The sequence below is a fragment of the Coturnix japonica genome, unplaced genomic scaffold (genome assembly GCF_054131305.1).
Source record: "Coturnix japonica strain WE unplaced genomic scaffold, WE-NBRP24 Scf114, whole genome shotgun sequence".
Lineage (NCBI taxonomy): Eukaryota > Metazoa > Chordata > Aves > Galliformes > Phasianidae > Coturnix > Coturnix japonica.
The window spans coordinates 218,868-238,006 of record NW_028189017.1 but is presented as its reverse complement, the minus strand read 5'-3'; the positions used below and the strand labels follow the sequence as shown (position 1 = coordinate 238,006).

Genomic DNA, 19,139 nt, shown 5'->3' with positions numbered 1-19,139 from the left:
TAAAGCCCCCCTAAAGCCCCTTATAGCCCCCCAACGACCCCTTATTGCCCCCCAAAGCCCCCCATTACCCCCCTAGACCCCCTTATTGCCCCCCAAAGACCCCCTTAAAGCCCCTTATTGCCCCCCAAAGACCCCCTAAATCCCCTTATTGCCCCCTAGACCCCCTTAAGGACCCCCATAGACCCCCTAAAGCCCCTTATTGCCCCCCAAAGACCCCCTAAAGCCCCTTATTGCCCCCTAGACCCCCTTAAGGACCCCCATAGACCCCCTAAAGCCCCTTATTGCCCCCCATTGCCCCCCTAGACCCCCTTATTGCCCCCCAAAGACCCCTTTAAAGCTCCCATTGCCCCCCAAAGACCCCCATAGACCCCCTTAGGGCCCCCCATTGCCCCTTATTGCCCCCATAGACCCCCTTATTGCCCCCCAAAGACCCCCATAAGCCACTTATTGCCCCCCTAGACCCCCATAAGCCCCTTATTGCCCCCCAAAGCCCCCCCTAAAGCCCCTTATTGCCCCCCTAGACCCCCTTATAACCCCCCAAAGCCCCCCCTAAAGCTCCCCTAAATCCCCTTATAGCCCCCCATTGCCCTTTATTACCCCCAAAGACCCCCTAAAGCCCCCCATTGCCCCCCTAGACCCCCTTATTGCCCCCCATTGCCCCCCTAGACCCCCTTATATACCCCAAAGACCCCCAAAATCCCCCCCATTGCCCCCCAAAGACCCCCTTATTGCCCCCAAAGACCCCCTAAAGCCCCTTATTGCCCCCTAAAGACCCCCCATAGACCCCCTTATTGCCCCCCATAGACCCCCTTATTGCCTCCCATTGCCCCCCAAAGACCCCCATAAGCCCCTTATTGCCCCCCACTGCCCCCATATACCCCCTTATTGACCCCCATTGCCCCCCTAGACCCCCTTATTGCCCCCCAAAGACCCCCTAAAGCCCCCCCATTGCCCCCAAAGACCCCCTAGACCCCCTTATTGCCCCCCATAGACCCCCTTATTGCCCCCATAGACCCCCTTATTGCCCCCCATTGCCCCCATAGACCCCCTTATTGCCCCCCAAAGCCCCCCTAAAGCCCCCCCCTTAATTACCTGCATCCTATACCCATCCTGCAGCGCCCCCTGGCTGAGTGTCGCCCCCTCGGGGGTCCCCAGGGGTCGGACCCCCACGGCTCGAACAGCCCGACCCACCAGCTCCGACAGGTGGAGGGGGGGGGGCTCCGCCTGCATCGTCTGGGGGGGGGGGCAACCATGGGGGGGGGCTATAATGGGGGGCTATAATGGGGGGCTATGGGGGGGGGACTATTGGGGGCTATAATGGGGGGCTATAGGGGGGTCAATGGGGGGGGGCACAAGGGGGGGGTTGGGGGGGGGCTCCGCCTGCATTGTCTGGGGGGGGGGCAACCATGGGGGGGGGATATTATGGGGGGCTATGGGGGGGGGGGTAACCATGGGGGGCTATTATGGGGGGCTATAATGGGGGGGGGGCAACCATGGGGGGCTATAAGGGGGGGCTATAATGGGGGGCTATGGGGGGGGGGGAACCATTGGGGGCTATAATGGGGGGCTATGGGGGGGGTCTATAATGGGGGGCTATAATGGGGGGCTATAGGGGGGGCTATAATGGGGGGCTGTAATGGGGGGGTGCTATAAGGGGGGGGGGCTCCGCCTGCATCGTCTGGGGGGGGGGCAACCATGAGGGGGGGCTATAATGGGGGGCTATGGGGGGGGGCAGCAATGGGGGGGGCTTTGGGGGGGCTATAGGTGGATATTTGGGGGGGGGGGCAACCATGGGGGGGGGCTATAATGGGGGGCTATGGGGGGGGGGGGCTATAGGGGGGCTATAGGGGGTCAATGGGGGGGGGCAGCAATGGGGGGCTTTGGGGGGGCTATAGGTGGATATTTGGGGGGGGGGCAACCATGGGGGGGGGCTATAATGGGGGGCTATGGGGGGGGCTATAATGGGGGGGGGGCAACCATGGGGGGCTATTATGGGGGGCTATGGGGGGGGCTATAATGGGGGGGGGGGCAACCATGGGGGGCTATTATGGGGGGCTATGGGGGGGGCTATAATGGGGGGCTATAGGGGAGGGTCTCAAGGGGGGGCTTGGGGGCTATAATGGGGGGCTATATGGGGGTCAATGGGTAGGGGGCACAAGGGGGGGGTTTGGGGGGGCTATAAGTGGGGGGGGGCTCCGCCTGCATCGTCTGGGGGGGGGGCAACCATGGGGGGGGGGCTATAATGGGGGGCTATGGGGGGGGGCTATAATGGGGGGCTATAATGGGGGGCTATAGGGGGTCAATGGGGGGGGGCAACGATTGGGGGCTATAATGGGGGGCTATGGGGGGCTATAATGGGGGGCTATGGATTGGGGGGCTATAATGGGGGGGGTCTTTGGGGGGCAATGGGGGGCAATAAGGGGATTTAGGGGGATTTGGGGGGCAATGGGGGTCAATGGGGGGGGATCGCCACAAGGGGGGGCTATAAAGGGGTTTGGGGGGGCTATAATGGGGTGCTATAATGGGGGTCAATGGGGGGGGGGGTCGCCACAAGGGGGGGCTATAAGGGGGTTTGGGGGGTCTATAATTGGGGGGCTATAATGGGGGTCAATGGGGGGGGGGTCGCCACAAGGGGGGGGCTATAAGGGGGTTTGGGGGGGGCTATAATGGGGGTCAATGGGGGGGGGTCTTTGGGGGGCTATAATGGGGGTCAATGGGGGGGGGGCTATGGGGGGGTTTATATGGGGTGGGGTTATATGGGATTATATGGAGTTATATAAGGTTATATGGGGTTATATGGGGTTATATGGGGTTATATGGGGTTAATGGGGTTATATGGGGGGTTATATAGGGTTAATGGGATTATATGGGGTTATATGGGGTTAATGGGGTTCTATGGGGTTCTATGGGGTTAATGGGGTTATATGGGGTTATATGGGGTTATATGGGGTTTATTGGGGTGGGGGGGTTTATGGGGGGGGGTTATATGGGGTTATATGGGGTTATATGGGGTAATATGGGGTTATATGAGGTTATATGGGGTTATATGGGGTTATATGGGGTTATATGGGGTTATATGGGGGGTTAATGGGGTTTTATGGGGTTATATGGGGTTTATTGGGGTGGGGGGGTTTATTTGGGGGGGGGTTAATGGGGTTATATGGGGTTCTATGGGGTTCTATGGGGTTCTATGGGGTTCTATGGGGGTTAATGGGGTGGGGGGTTAATTAGGGGGGGGGTCCCACCTTGCGTCTCTTGGCGGGCATCCCGCTGAGGTAGGCGTCGCTCAGGGGGGGCTGCGGGGGGGCCCGGCGCTGGGAATGGCCGTCAGCGCGGATTATGGGGACCCACTCCTATGGGGGGCAATGGGGGGTAATAGGGGGTAATGGGGGGCAATGGGGGGTAATAGGGGGTAATGGGGGTATATGGGGGGTAATGGGGGGAGATAGGGGGGTAATGGGGGGTAATGGGGGGTAATGGGGGGGATAAGGGGGTAATAGGGGGGTGATAGGGGGCAATAGGGGGTAATGGGGGGGGATAGGGGGGTTATAAGGGGGGGATAGGGGGGGTAATGGGGGGTAATGGGGGGTAATGGGGGGCAATGGGGGGTAATAGGGGGTAATGGGGGGGATAAAGGGGGTAATAGGGGGGAGATAGGGGGTGATAAAGGGGGGATGTGGGGTGATAAGGGGTAATAGGGGGTAATGGGGGGTAATGGGGGAGGATAGAGGGGTAATAGGGGGCAATGGGGGGTAAAAAAGGGGGGATATGGGGCATTGGGGGGTAATAGGGGGCATAAAGGGGGCAATGGGGGGTAATAGGGGGTAATGGGGGTAATAGGGGGTAATGGGGGGTAATGGGGGGATAAAGGGGGTAATGGGGGGTAATGGGGGGGATAAAGGGGGGATATGGGGTGATAAGGGGGTAATAGGGGGAGATGGGGTGTAATGGGGGGGTAATAGGGGGTAATAGGGGGCAATGGAGGGATAATAGGGGGCAATGGGGGGTAATGGGGGGTAATAGGGGGTGATAGGGGGTAATGGGGGGTAATGGGTGGTAATGGGGGGTAATGGGGGGGTAATAGGGGGCAATGGGGGGTAATGGGGGGGGATAAAGGGGGGATATGGGGAGATAAGGGGGTAATAGGGGGCAATGGGGGGTGATGGGGGGTAATGGGGGGGAATAGGGGGCAATGGGGGGATAATGGGGGCAATGGGGGGCAATGGGGGGTAATAGGGGGTGATAGGGGGTAATGGGGGGTAATGGGGGGTAATGGGGGGGATAGGGGGGTAATAGGGGGGTAATGGGGGGTAATGGGGGGTAATGAGGGGTAATGGGCGGCAATGGGGGGGGATGGGGGGGGATAGGGGGGTAATAGGGGGTAATAGGGGGTGATAAAGGGGGTAATGGGGGGGTAAAGGGGGTAATGGGGGGGGATAGGGGGCAATGGGGGGCAATTGGGGGGTAATACGGGGTAATGGGGGGTGATAAAGGGGGGAAATGGGGTAATGGGGGGTAATGGGGGGGATGGGGGGGTAATAGGGGGCAATGGGAGGCAGTGGGGGGGATAGGGGGTAATAGGGGGTAATGGGGGGGGATAGGGGGGTAATAGGGGGTAATAGGGGGCAATGGGGGGATAATAGGGGGCAATGGGGGGTAATGGGGGGTAATAGGGGGTGATAGGGGGTAATAGGGGGTGATAAAGGGGGTAATGGGGGGGGATAGGGGGCAATGGGGGGCAATTGGGGGGTAATACGGGGTAATGGGGGGTGATAAAGGGGGGATATGGGGCAATGGGGGGGTAATGGGGGGGGATAGGGGGGTAATAGGGGGCAATGGGGGGCAATGGGGGTCAATGGGGGGTAATGGGGGGTAATAGGGGGTGATAAAGGGGGGATATGGGGCTGATAAAGAGGGGATAGAGGGTAATGGGGGGTAATAGGGGGTAATAGGGGGCAATGGGGGTGGATAGGGGGGTAATGGAGGGCAATGGGGGGCAATAAGGGGGCAACAGGGGGCACTGTGGGGCAATGGGGGGGGATAGGGGGTGATAAAGGGGGGATGTGGGGTGATAAGGGGGTAATAGGGGGTGATAAGGGGATAATGGGGGGTAATAGGGGGTAATGGGGGGGGATAGGGGGGTGATGGGGGGTAATAGGGGGTAATGGGGGGGGATAGGGGGGTGATGGGGGGTAATAGGGGGTAATGGGGGGGGATAGGGGGGTGATGGGGGGTAATAGGGGGTAATGGGGGGGGATAGGGGGGTGATGGGGGGTAATAGGGGGTAATGGGGGGGGATAGGGGGGTGATGGGGGGTAATAGGGGGTAATGGGGGGGGATAGGGGGGTGATGGGGGGTAATAGGGGGTAATGGGGGGGGATAGGGGGGTGATGGGGGGTAATAGGGGGTAATGGGGGGGGATAGGGGGGTGATGGGGGGTAATAGGGGGTAATGGGGGGGGGATAGGGGGGTGATGGGGGGTAATAGGGGGTAATGGGGGGGTGATAAAGGGGGGATATGGGGTAATGGGGGGGAATAGGGGGTAATAGGGGGTAATAGGGGGGATAAAGGGAGTAATGGGGGTGATGGGGGGTGATGGGGTAATAGGGGGTAATGGGGGGTGATAAAGGGGGAATATGGGGCAATGGGGGGCTAATAGGGGGGATAAAGGGGGTAATAGGGGGGTATTAGGGGGCAATGGGGGTGGATAAGGGGGTAATAGGGGGTAATGGGGGGTAATGGGGGGTAATGGGGGGGGATGGGGGGTAATGGGGGGGTAATAGGGGGTAATAGGGGGCAATGGGGGGATAATAGGGGGCAATGGGGGGTAATGGGGGTAATGGGGGTGATGGGGGGGTAATAGGGGGTAATGGGGGTGGATAAGGGGGTAATAGGGGGCAATGGGGGGGTGATAAAGGGGGGATATAGAGTGATACGGGGGCAATGGGGGGCAATGGGGGGTAATATGGGGAGATGGGGGGTAATAGAGAGTGATAAAGGGGGGGATATGGGGTGATAAGGGGGTAATAGGGGGGATGGGGGGTGATAAAGGGGGTAATGGGGGATAATAGGGGCAATGGGGGGAGGATAGAGGGGTAATAGGGGGCAATGGGGGGTGATAAAGGGGGTAATGGGGGGTAATGGGGGGTGATAAAGGGGGGATATGGGGTGATAAGGGGGTAATAGGGGGCAATGGGGGGTAATAGGGGGTAATAGTGGGCAATGGGGGGGGATAGGGGGGTAATAGGGAGTAACGGGGGGTAATGGGGGGTAATGGGGGGTAATAGGGGGTAATAGGGGGGGATGGGGGATAATGGGGGGGTAATAGGGTGGAATGGGGGGTAATGGGGGGGGGATAGGGGGTAATGGGGGTAATGGGGGGTAATGGGGGGGGATAGGGGGGGTAATAGGGGGTAATGGGGGGTAATAGGGGGTAATGGGGGGTAATGGGGGGTAATGGGGGGTAATGGGGGGGATAAAGGGGGTGATGGGGGGTAATAGGGGGTAATGGGGGGGTAATAGGGGATAATAGTGGGCAATGGGGAGGATAGGGGGGTAATAGGGGGTAATGGGGGTAATGGGGGGTAATAGGGGGTAATAGGGGGTAATAGGGGGTGATAGGGGGTAATGGGGGGTAATGGGGGTAATAGGGGGGTAATGGGGGGTGATGGGGGGTAATGGGGGGTAATGGGGGGTAATAGGGGGTAATGGGGGGTAATGGGGGGGGATAGGGGGTGATAGGGGGTAATGGGGGGGATATAGGAGTAATAGGAAGCAATGGGGGGGATAGGGGGGCAATAGGGGGTAATGGGGGGGATAGGGGGTAATAGGGGGTAATAGGGGGGTAATGGGGGGTAATGGGGGGTAAATGGGGGGTAATGGGGGTAATGGGGGGTAATGGGGGGTAATGGGGGGTACATGGGGGGTAAATAGGGGGTACAGGGGGGGTAATGGGGGGTGATAGGGGGTAATGGGGGGCAATAGGGGGAATGGGGGGGCATAGGGGGGTAATAGGGGACAATGGGGGGTGATTAAGGGGGGATATGGGGCAATGGGGGGGTAATAGGGGGTAATAGGGGGTAATAGGGGGCAATGGGAGATAATAGGGGGCAATGGGTGGGTAATAGGGGGCAATGGGAGATAATAGGGGGCAATGGGGGTGGGTAGGGGGTAATAGGGGGCAATGGGGGTCAATGGGGGGTAATAGGGGGTGATAAAGGGGGGATATGGGGCTGATAAAGAGGGGATAGGGGGTAATGGGGGGTAATAGGGAGTAATAGGGGGCAATGGGGGGTGATAAAGGGGGTAATGGGGGTAATGGGGGGTGATAAAGGGGGGATATGGGGTGATAAGGGGGTAATAGGGGGAGATGGGGGGTAATGGGGGGGATAGGGGGGTAATAGGGGGTAATGGGGGGGGATAAAGGGGGGATATGGGGAGATAAGGGGGTAATAGGGGGCAATGGGGGGGTAATGGGGGGTAATAGTGGGCAATGGGGGGGGATAGGGGAGTAATGGGGGGTAATGGTGGGGGATAGGGGGGTAATGGGGGGGTAATGGGGGGTAATAGGGGGTGATAAAGGGGGGATATGGGGTGATAAGGGGGTAATAGGGGGTAATGGGGGGTAATAGGGGGGTAATGGGGGGTAATAGGGGGGTAATAGGGGGTAATGGGGGGTAATGGGGGGCGATGGGGGGTAATAGGGGGTAATAGGGGGCAATGGGGGGTAATGGGGGGTGATAAAGGGGGGATATGGGGCATTGGGGGGTAATAGGGGGTAATGGGGGGTGATAAAGGGGGGATATGGGGTGATAAGGGGGTAATGGGGGGGATAAAGGGGATAATGGGGGATAATAGGGGGCAATAGGGGGTAATGGGGGGTAATAGGGGGTAATAGGGGGCAATGGGGGGGAGATGGGGGGCAATGTGGAAGGATAGGGGGTAATGGGGGGCAATGGGGGGATAGGGGGTGATAAAGGGGGGATGTGGGGTGATAAGGGGGTAATAGGGGGTGATAAGGGGTTAATGGGGGGTAATAGGGGGTAATGGGGGTAATGGGGGGTAATAGGGGGTGATAGGGGGTAATGGGGGGTAATGGGGGGGGTAATAGGGGGTAATGGGGGGGGATAAAGGGGGGATAGGGGGCAATGGGGGTCTCTACGGGGTCTCTATGGGTCTTTGTGTGTCTCTATGTGTCCCTATAAGTCATTGAGCTGCAGTTCCCCTCCCAGCCGCTGGGGGCGCTGTTGTGTGTGTCCCTATGTATCTCTATGGGTCCCTATGTGTCTCTGTGTCTCACTGAGCTGCAGTTCCCCTCCCAGCCGCTGGGGGCGCTGTTGTGTGTGCCTCTATGGGTCCCTATGGCTCTCTATGGGCCCTATAGGTCTCTATGGGTCCCTATGGGTCTCTATGGGTCCCTATGGGGGTCTCTATGGGTCTCTATGGGGCCCTATGGGGGTCTCTATGGGTCTCTATGGGTCCCAATGGGTCTCTATGGGTCCCTATAGGTCCCTATGTCTCTCTCTGTGTCCCTATAGGTCCCTATGGGTCTCTATGGGTCCCTATGGCTCCATATGGGTCCCTATGGCTCTCTATGGGTCCTATGGGTCCCTATGGCTCTCTATGGGTCCTATAGGTCCCTATAGGTCCCTATGGGTCTCTATAGGTCTCACCGGTGGCAAAGCAGCCGCCCATTGTTCCCAATCTCTATGGGTCCTATAGGTCTCTATGGGTCCCTATGGCTCTCTATGGGTCCTATGGGTCCCAATGGGTCTCTATGGGTCCCTATAGGTCCCTATGGGTCTCTATGGGTCTCTATGGGTCCCTATAAGTCCCTTTGGCTCTCTATGGGTCCCTATGGCTCTCTATGGGTCTCTATAGGTCTCTATGTGTCCCTATGGGGCCCTATAGGTCCCTATGGGTCCCTATGGGTCTCACCGTGGCAAAGCAGCCGCCCATTGTTCCCCATTTCTATGGGTCCTATAGGTCTCTATGGCTCCCTATGGGTCCCTATGGGTCTCTATGGGTCCTATAGGTCCCTATGGGTCCCTATAGGTCCCTATATGTCCCTATAGGTCTCACCGGTGGCAATGCAGCCGCCCATTGTTCCCCATTTCTATGGGTCCTATGGCTCCCTATGTCCCTCTATGTCTCTCTATGGGTCCTATGGCTCTCTATGGGTCCCTATGGGTCCCTATGGCTCTCTATGGGTCTCTATAGGTCCCTATGGGTCCCTATGGCTCTGTATGGGTCCTATAGGTCTCTATGGGTCCTATAAGTCCCTATGGGTCCCTATGGGTCCCTATGGGTCTCTATGGGTCCTATAGGTCCCTATGGGTCTCTATGGGTCTCTATGGGGCCCTATGGGTCCTATGGGTCCCTATGGGTCCCTATGGCTCTCTATGGGTCCTATAGGTCTCTATGGGTCTCTATGGGTCTCTATGGGTCTCTATGGGTCTCTATGGGTCCCTATGGCTCTCTATGGGTCTCTATGTGTCCCTATGGGTCTCTATGTGTCCCTATGGATCCCTATGGGTCCCTATGGCTCTCTATGGGTCCTATAGGTCTCTATGGGTCCCTATAGGTCCCTATGGCTCTCTGTGGGTCCCTATGGGTCCCTATATGTCTCTATGGGTCTCACCGGTGGCAAAGCAGCCGCCCATTGTTCCCCATTTGCCGCCTCCTCCGCCGTCGTTCCCGGTGCCGGGGATCCCACGTGGTCACGCTGCCAAGGGGGCGGAGCCAATGGAAGCCACGCCCACCGCTTTTAGCCCCGCCCCTTTTGTGGGCGGAGCCAATAGGAGCCACGCCCACCACCTTTAGCCCCGCCCCCTTTTAGCTAAGCCAATAGAGGCCACGCCCCACCTTTAGCCCCGCCCCTTTTGTGGGTGGAGCCAATGGAGGCCACGCCCACCCCTTTAGCCCCGCCCCTTTTAGCTAAGCCAATAGAAGCCCTGCCCCGCCTTTAGCCCCACCCCTTTGTGGGTCGAGCCAATGGAGGCCACGCCCACCGCCTTTATCCCCGCCCCCTTCTTGGCTAAGCCAATGGAGGGCACATCCGCCTTTAGCCCCGCCCCTTTTATGGGTGGAGCCAATGGAGGCCACGCCCACCACGTTTAGCCCCGCCCCCTTTTGTGAGGCCACACCCACCTCCGGTTGAGGCTCCGCCCCCTGCGTCTCCATTGGCTGATCCTCTTCCGGCTGCATAATGAGGGGGGCGGGGTTAGAATAAAAGGGGGCGGGGCTATGGGAGCGATATGCAAATGAGGGGGTAAAAGTGGGCGTGGTTTAAGGCGTTGGGGGCGGGGTTATGCAAATGAGGCAGGGCTGTTGTATTGGGTTCTATGGGGTTCTATGAAGTTCTATGGGGTTCTATGGGTTTCTATGGGGTTCTATGGGTTTCTATGGGATTCTATGGGGTTCTATGGGGTTCTATGGGATTCTATGGGATTCTATGGGATTCTATGGGGTTCTATGGGGTTCTACTTGGTTCTATGGGGTTCTATGGGATTCTATGGGGTTCTATGGGATTCTATGGGGTTCTATGGGGTTCTGTGGGGTTCTATGGGTTTCTATGGGGTTCTATGGGTTTCTATGGGATTCTATGGGGTTCTATGGGTCCAGCCCCATAGGGGCCTATTGTATTGGGTTCTATGGGGTTCTATGGGGTTCTATGGGGTTCTATGGGGTTTATGGGGTTCTATGGGATTCTATGGGGTCCTATGGGTTTCTCTGGGTTTCTATGGGGTTCTATGGGGCCAGCCCCATAGTGAGCTATTGTATTGGGTTCTATGGGGTTCCATGGGGTTCTATGGGGTTCTATGGGTCCAGCCCCATAGGGGGCTGTTGTATTGGATTCTATGGGTCCAGCCCCATAGGGGCTGTTGTATCTATGGGGTCCTATGGGGTTCTATGGGTCCAGCCCCATAGGTGCCTATTGTATTGGGTTCTATGGGGTTCTATGGGATTCTACGGGATTCTATGGGGTCCTATGGGGTTCTATGGGGATTCTATGGGGCTCTATTGGGTTCTATGGGGTTCTATGGTGTCCTATGGGGTTCTATGGGTTTCTATGGGTTTCTATGGGTTTCTATGGGGTTTCTATGGGGCTCTATGTTATTCTATGGGTCCAGCCCCATAGGGGGCTGTTGCATCTATGGGGTTCTATGGGGTTCTATGGGGCTCTATGGGACTCTATTGGGTTCTATGTGTTTCTATGGGTTTCTATGGGATTCTATGGTGCTCTATGGGTTTCTATGTTGTTCTATGGGTCCAGCCCCATAGGGGGCTGTTGTATTGGGTTCTATGGGGTTCTATGGGGTCCTATGGGATTCTATGGGGCTCTATGTTATTCTATGGGTCCAGCCCCATAGGGGGCTGTTGTATCTATGGGGTTCTATGGGTTTCTATGGGGGTTCTATGGGGTCCTATGGGGTCCTATGGGGTTCAATGGGATTCTATGGGTTTCTATGGGGTTCTATGGGATTCTATGGGTCCAGCCCCATAGGGGGGCTGTTGTATCTATGGGGTCCTATGGAGTTCTATGGGGTTCTATGGGTTTCTATGTGTTTCTATGGGATTCTATGGGGCTCTATGTTGTTCTATGGGTCCAGCCCCATGGGGGGCTGTTGTATCTATGGGGTTCTATGGGTCCAGCCCCATAGGGGGCTGTTGTATCTATGGGATTCTATGGGGTTCTATGGGTTTCTATGGGGTCCAATGGGTTTCTATGTGTTTCTATGGGTTTCTATGTGTTTCTCTGTTGTTCTATGGGTCCAGCCCCACATCGTACCGGTGCCGCAGTCTGTGGGTCGCGGTGTGTCCTGACGTAGGGCAGCACTTGGTCGGTGCTGACGGGGAGCTGCTCCAACAGAACCTGCAGCCGCAGCCCCAGCACCGCAGACAGCCACGCAGCCAGGGAGGGGGCAACCTCTGCTGATAGGCGGCGCTATGGGGCAGAGATAGATACAGCGCTATGGGGCAGCTATGGGGCAGAGATGGAGCTATGGGGCAGAAATGGGGCAGATATGGGGCAGACATGGTGCTATGGGGCAGAGATATAGCGCTATGGGGCAGAGATGGGGCAGATATGGGGCAGAGATGGGGCAGAGATGGGGTGAGAGGGCGCTATGGGGCAGAAATGGGGCAGACATGGAGCTATGGGGCAGAGATGGGGCAGAGATGGAGCTATGGGGCATCTATGGGGCAGAGATACAGCGCTATGGGGCAGCTATGGGGCAGCTATGAGGCAGCAATGGGGCAGAGATGGAGCTATGGGGCAGACATGGAGCTATGGGGCAGCCCCAGCACCACAGACAGCCAGGCAGCAAGGGAGGGGGCTACCTCCGCTGATAGGCGGCGCTATGGGGCAGAGATAGATACAGCGCTATGGGGCAGAGATACAGCGCTATGGGGCAGAGATACAGCGCTATGGGGCAGAGATATAGCGCTATGGGGCAGCTGTGGGGCAGCCCCAGCACCGCAGACAACCAGGCAGCAAGGGATGGGGCAACCTCTGCTGATAGGCGGCGCTATGGGGCAGAGATGGGGCAGAGATGGGGCAGAGATACAGCGCTATGGGGCAGCAATGGGGCAGAGATACAGCGCTATGGGGCAGCTATGGGGCAGAAATGGGGCAGAGATGGGGCAGATATGGGGCAGACATGGAGCTATGGGGCAGAGATGGGGCAGAGATGGAGCTATGGGGCAGAGATGGGGCAGAGATGGAGCTATGGGGCATCTATGGGGCAGAGATACAGTGCTATGGGGCAGCAATGGGGCAGACATGGAGCTATGGGGCAGAAATGGGGCAGAGATATAGCGCTATGGGGCAGCTATGGGGCAGAGATACAGCGCTATGGGGCAGCTATGGGGCAGACATGGAGCTATGGGGCAGAGATGGGGCAGAGATGGGGCAGAGATGGGGTGAGAGGGCGCTATGGGGCAGAAATGGGGCAGAGATGGAGCTATGGGGCAGAAATGGGGCAGATATGGGGCAGACATGGAGGTATGGGGCAGCTATGGGGCAGAGATACAGCGCTATGGGGCAGAGATACAGCGCTATGGGGCAGATATGGGGCAGACATGGCGCTATGGGGCAGACATGGCGCTATGGGGCAGAGATACAGCGCTATGGGGCAGCTATGGGGCAGAGATACAGCGCTATGGGGCAGACATGGAGCTATGGGGCAGCCCCAGCACCGCAGACAGCCAGGCAGCGAGAGATGGGGCTACCTCTGCTGATAGGCGGCGCTATGGGGCAGAGATACAGCGCTATGGGGCAGAGATACAGCGCTATGGGGCAGCTATGGGGCAGAGATGGAGCTATGGGGCAGAGATATAGCGCTATGGGGCAGCTATGGGGCAGACATGGAGCTATGGGGCAGAAATGGGGCAGAAATGGGGCAGAGATGGGGCAGAGATGGGGCAGCTATGGGGCAGAGATACAGCGCTATGGGGCAGCTATGGGGCAGCTATGGGGCAGAGATGGCGCTATGGGGCAGAAATGGGGCAGAGATGGAGCTATGGGGCAGAGATATGGAGCTATGGGGCATCTATGGGGCAGAGATACAGCGCTATGGGGCAGCTATGGGGCAGAGATGGGGCAGAGATACAGCGCTATGGGGCAGCTATGGGGCAGCTATGGGGCAGACATGGCGCTATGGGGCAGCTATGGGGCAGAGATGGGGCAGAGATGGGGCAGACATGGCGCTATGGGGCAGCTATGGGTCAGCTGTGGGTCTGGACTCACGATGCGATCCCCCAGCAGCGCCCCCAAAGCTCCGCGCTCCCCCCGCAGACAATGAAGGTTCAGGGCCAGACATTCCAACAGCCCCCGGTTACAAAGCTCCAGCAACCGCGGCCCAAACGACCCGTCTGCTATGGGGCAGACCCACAAGTGTGGGGCAGGACCCATAAGTGTGGGGCAGGCCCATAAGTGTGGGGCAGACCCACAAGTGTGGGGCAGACCCATAAGTGTGGGGCAGACCCATAAGTGTGGGGCAGACCCACAAGTGTGGGGCAGACCCACAAGTGTGGGGCAGACCCATAAGTGTGGGGCAGACCCACAAGTGTGGGGCAGCCCCATAAGTGTGGGGCAGGACCCATAAGTGTGGGGCAGACCCATAAGTGTGGGGCAGCCCCATAAGTGTAGGGCAGGACCCATAAGTGTGGGGCAGACCCATAAGTGTGGGGCAGACCCACAAGTGTGGGGCAGACCCATAAGTGTGGGGCAGACCCACAAGTGTGGGGCAGGACCCATAAGTGTTGGGCAGACCCACAAGTGTGGGGCAGACCCATAAGTGTGGGGCAGGACCCACAAGTGTGGGAAGACCCATAAGTGTGGGGCAGACCCACAAGTGTGGGGCAGGACCCATAAGTGTTGGGCAGACCCACAAGTGTGGGGCAGACCCATAAGTGTGGGGCAGGACCCACAAGTGTGGGAAGACCCATAAGTGTGGGGCAGACCCATAAGTATGGGGCAGACCCATAAGTGTGGGGCAGACCCGTAAGTGTGGGCAGACCCACAAGTGTGGGGCAGACCCATAAGTGTGGGGCAGACCCATAAGTGTGGGGCAGACCCATAAGTGTGGGGCAGGACCCACAAGTGTGGGGCAGACCCATAAGTGTGGGGCAGGACCCATAAGTGTGGGGCAGGACCCATAAGTGTGGGGCAGACCCACAAGTGTGGGGCAGACCCATAAGTGTGGGGCAGGACCCATAAGTGTGGGGCAGGACCCATAAGTGTGGGGCAGACCCACAAGTGTGGGGCAGGACCCATAAGTGTGGGGCAGACCCACAAGTGTGGGGCAGACCCATAAGTGTGGGGCAGACCCACAAGTGTGGGGCAGACCCATAAGTGTGGGGCAGACCCATAAGTTTGGGGCAGACCCATAAGTGTGGGGCAGACCCATAAGTGTGGGGCAGGACCCATAAGTGTGGGGCAGACCCACAAGTGTGGGCAGACCCACAAGTGTGGGGCAGACCCATAAGTGCCCCCCCTGCCCCATAAGTGCCCCCCCCAGCCCCACAAGTGCCCCTTCCCAGCCCCACAAGTGCTCCCCCAGCCCCATAAGTGCCCCCCAGCCCCACAAGTGCCCCCCTTCCCAGCCCCACAATACCCCCCCAGCCCCATAAGTGCCCCATAAATACCCCTTTCCAGCCCCCCAAGTGCCCCTTCCCAGCCCCATAAGTGCCCCATAAATACCCCTTCCCAGCCCCATAAGTGCCCCATAAATACCCCTTCCCAGCCCCATAAGTGCCCCTTCCCAGCCCCATAAGTGCCCCATCCAGCCCCATAAGTGCCCCTTTCCAGCCCCATAAGTGCCCCTTCCCAGCCCCATAAGTGCCCCATAAGTGCCCCTTTCCAGCCCCATAAGTGCCCCATAAGTGCCCCTTCCCTACCCCATAAGTTCCCCTTCCCAACCCCACAAGTGCCCCTTCCCAGCCCCATAAGTGCCCCTTCCCAGCCCCATAAGTGCCCCCCAGCCCCATAAGTGCCCCCAGCCCCACAAGTGCCCCCCAGCCCCCCAAGTACCCCCCAGCCCCATAAGTGCCCCCAGCCCCATAAGTGCCCCCCAGCCCCATAAGTGCCCCCCAGCCCCATAAGTGCCCCTTCCCAGCCCCATAAATGTTCCCCCCAGCCCCATAAGTGCCCCTTTCCAGCCCCCCAAGTGCCCTTTTCCAGCCCCATAAGTGCCCTTTTCCAGCCCCATAAGTACCCCTTCCCAGCCCCATAAGTGTCCCTTTCCAGCCCCATAAGTGTCCCTTTCCAGCCCCATAAGTGTCCCTTTCCAGCCCCATAAGTGCCCCTTCCCAGCCCCATAAGTGCCCCTTTCCAGCCCCCCAAGTGCCCCCAACCCCACAAGTACCCCCCTTCCCAGCCCCATAAGTGCCCCTTTCCAGCCCCACAAGTGCCCCTTTCCAGCCCCCCAAGTGCCCCTTCCCAGCCCCATAAGTGCCCCATAAGTGCCCCTTCCCAGCCCCACAAGTGACCCCCAGCCCCATAAGTGCCCCCCCAGCCCCATAAGTGCCCCCAGCCCCATAAGTGCCCCTTTCCAGCCCCATAAGTGCCCCATAAATACCCCTTTCCAGCCCCATAAGTGCCCCCCCAGCCCCATAAGTGCCCCATAAATACCCCTTTCCAGCCCCATAAGTGCCCCCCAAGCCTCACAATATCCCCCTCTCCCAGCCCCATAAGTGCCCCATAAATACCCCTTTCCAGCCCCATAAGTGCCCCATAAATACCCCTTTCCAGCCCCATAAGTGCCCCATAAATACCCCTTTCCAGCCCCATAAGTGCCCCTTTCCAGCCCCCCAAGTGCCCCCCCAGCCCCCCAAGTGCCCCCCAGCCCCCCAAGTGCCCCTTTCCAGCCCCATAAGTGCCCCTTTCCAGCCCCATAAGTGCCCCTTCCCAGCCCCATAAATACCCCTTTCCAGCCCCCCAAGTGCCCCTTTCCAGCCCCATAAGTGCCCCTTTCCAGCCCCATAAGTGCCCCTTCCCAGCCCCATAGGTACTCCAGCAGCCTCACAAGTGCCCCCAGCTCCATAAGTCCCCCCCCAGCCCCACAAGTGCCCTTTTCCAGCCCCCCAGGTGCCCCTTTCCAGCCCCACAAGTGCCCCTTCCCAGCCCCATAAGTGCCCCTTCCCAGCCCCATAAGTGCCCCTTTCCAGCCCCATAAGTGCCCCCCAGCCCCATAAGTGCCCCTTCCCAGCCCCATAAGTGCCCCATAAATACCCCTTTCCAGCCCCATAAGTGCCCTTTTCCAGCCCCACAAGTGCCCCCAGCCCCATAAGTGCCCCCCCAGCCTCACAATATCCCCCTCCCCCAGCCCCATAAGTGCCCCATAAGTGCCTCCAAGCCCCATAAGTGCCCCTTCCCAGCCCCATAAGAGCACCTTTCCAGCCCCATAAGTGCCCCTTTCCAGCCCCACAAGTGCCCCCCAGCCCCATAAGTGCCCCCCCAGCCCCACAAGTGCCCAAAAATACCCCTTCCCAGCCCCATAAATGTCCCCCTGGCCCCATAAGTGCCCCATAAGTGCCCCTTCCCAGCCCCATAAGTGCCCCATAAGTGCCCCTTTCCAGCCCCATAAGTGCCCCATAAATACCCCTTTCCAGCCCCATAAGTGCCCCCCCAGCCCCATAAGTGCCCCCCCAGCCCCATAAGTGCCCCATAAATACCCCTTTCCAGCCCCACAAGTGCCCCCAGCCCCATAAGTGCCCCTTTCCAGCCCCCCAAGTGCCCCCCAGCCCCATAAGTGCCCCTTCCCAGCCCCATAAGTGACCCCCAGCCCCACAAGTGCCCCCCAGCCCCATAAGTGCCCCCCCAGCCCCATAAGTGCCCCATAAATACCCCTTCCCAGCCCCATAAGTGCCCCCCAGCCCCATAAGTACCCCCAGCCCCATAAGTGCCCCTTTCCAGCCCCATAAGTGCCCCATAAATACCCCTTTCCAGCCCCACAAGTGCCCCCAGCCCCATAAGTGCCCCTTTCCAGCCCCCCAAGTGCCCCCCAGCCCCATAAGTGCCCCTTCCCAGCCCCATAAGTGACCCCCAGCCCCACAAGTGCCCCCCAGCCCCATAAGTGCCCCCCCAGCCCCATAAGTGCCCCATAAATACCCCTTTCCAGCCCCCCAAGTGCCCCCCAGCCCCATAAGTGCCCCTTTCCAGCCCCATAAGTGCCCCCCAGCCCCATAAGTGCCCCCCAGCCCCATAAGTGACCCCCAGCCCCATAAGTGCCCCATAAGTGCCCCCAGCCCCATAAGTGCCCCTTTCCAGCCCCATAAGTGCCCCCAGCCCCACAAGTGCCCCCAGCCCCATAAGTGCCCCCAGCCCCACAAGTACCCCCCTTCCCAGCCCCATAAGTGCCCCCCCAGCCCCATAAGTGCCCCCCCAGCCCCATAAGTGCCCCCCAGCCCCACAAGTGCCCCCAGCCCCATAAGTGCCCCCCTTCCCAGCCCCATAAGTGCCCCCCAGCCCCATAAGTGCCCTTTTCCAGCCCCATAAGTGCCCCTTTGCAGCCCCCCAAGTGCCCCTTTGCAGCCCCATAAGTGCCCCTTCCCAGCCCCATAAGTGTCCCTTTCCAGCCCCACAAGTGCCCCTTTCCAGCCCCCCAAGTGCCCCCCCAGCCCCCCAAGTGCCCCCAGCCCTACAAGTGCCCCCCAGCCCCATAAGTGCCCCTTCCCAGCCCCATAAGTGCCCCTTTCCAGTCCAAGTGCCCTTTTCCAGCCCCACAAGTGCCCCCCAGCCCCATAAGTGCCCCCCCAGCCCCATAAGTGCCCCATAAATACCCCTTTCCAGCCCCATAAGTGCCCCTTTCCAGCCCCATAAGTGCCCCTTCCCAGCCCCATAAATACCCCTTTCCAGCCCCACAAGTGCCCTTTTCCAGCCCTACAAGTGCCCCCAGCCCCCCAAGTGCCCCCAGCCCCACAAGTACCCCCCTTTCCAGCCCCCCAAGTGCCCCCCCCAGCCCCACAAGTGCCCAAAAATACCCCTTTCCAGCCCCATAAGTGACCCCCAGCCCCCCAAGTGCCCCTTCCCAGCCCCATAAGTGCCCCTTTCCAGCCCCATAAGTGCCCCTTCCAGCCCCATAAGTGCCCCTTCCCAGCCCCACAAGTGCCCCTTTCCAGCCCCCCAAGTGCCCTTTTCCAGCCCCCCAAGTGCCCCTTCCCAGCCCCATAAGTGCCCCATAAATACCCCTTTCCAGCCCCATAAGTGCCCTTTTCCAGCCCCACAAGTGCCCCCAGCCCCATAAGTGCCCCTTTCCAGCCCCCCAAGTGCCCCTTTCCAGCCCCCCAAGTGCCCCTTTCCAGCCCCATAAGTGCCCCCAGCCCCATAAGTGCCCCCCCAGCCCCACAAGTGCCTCCATAAGGACCCCCACTGGTCCCACAACATCCCCACCCAACCCCCAAGTGCCCCTTCCCAGCCCCATAAGTGCCCCATAAGTGCCCCTTCCCAGCCCCATAAGTGCCCCTTTCCAGCCCCATAAGTACAGACCGTTGCAGGTGAGGATGTGGGTGGCCAGGCGCTGGAAATGCTCCTGCAGGAACCCCACGTTGGTGCTGGTGATGTCGACCCCATCGGCCACAGGGACCCCGGCCTATGGGGGGCAATGGGGGGTTCAAGCAGGGACCCCCACCCCATA

At 59.2% G+C, this 19,139-nt stretch overlaps 1 protein-coding gene across 1 annotated transcript in view; it reads right to left on the bottom strand.

Annotated features, from left to right (window-relative positions):
• Positions 1–1,056: 1,056 nt before the first annotated feature.
• The window catches only part of BAG6 (BAG cochaperone 6), a gene marked incomplete at its 3' end in the record, with an annotated part of 59,963 nt that continues 41,880 nt past the window's right edge, over positions 1,057–19,139 (bottom strand). The window contains 7 exon segments of the mRNA XM_085535288.1: positions 1,057–1,233; positions 3,246–3,353; positions 9,641–9,724; positions 10,150–10,200; positions 11,792–11,947; positions 13,751–13,878; positions 18,992–19,094. Coding sequence (XP_085391414.1) covers positions 1,057–1,233; positions 3,246–3,353; positions 9,641–9,724; positions 10,150–10,200; positions 11,792–11,947; positions 13,751–13,878; positions 18,992–19,094 — 807 coding nt within the window.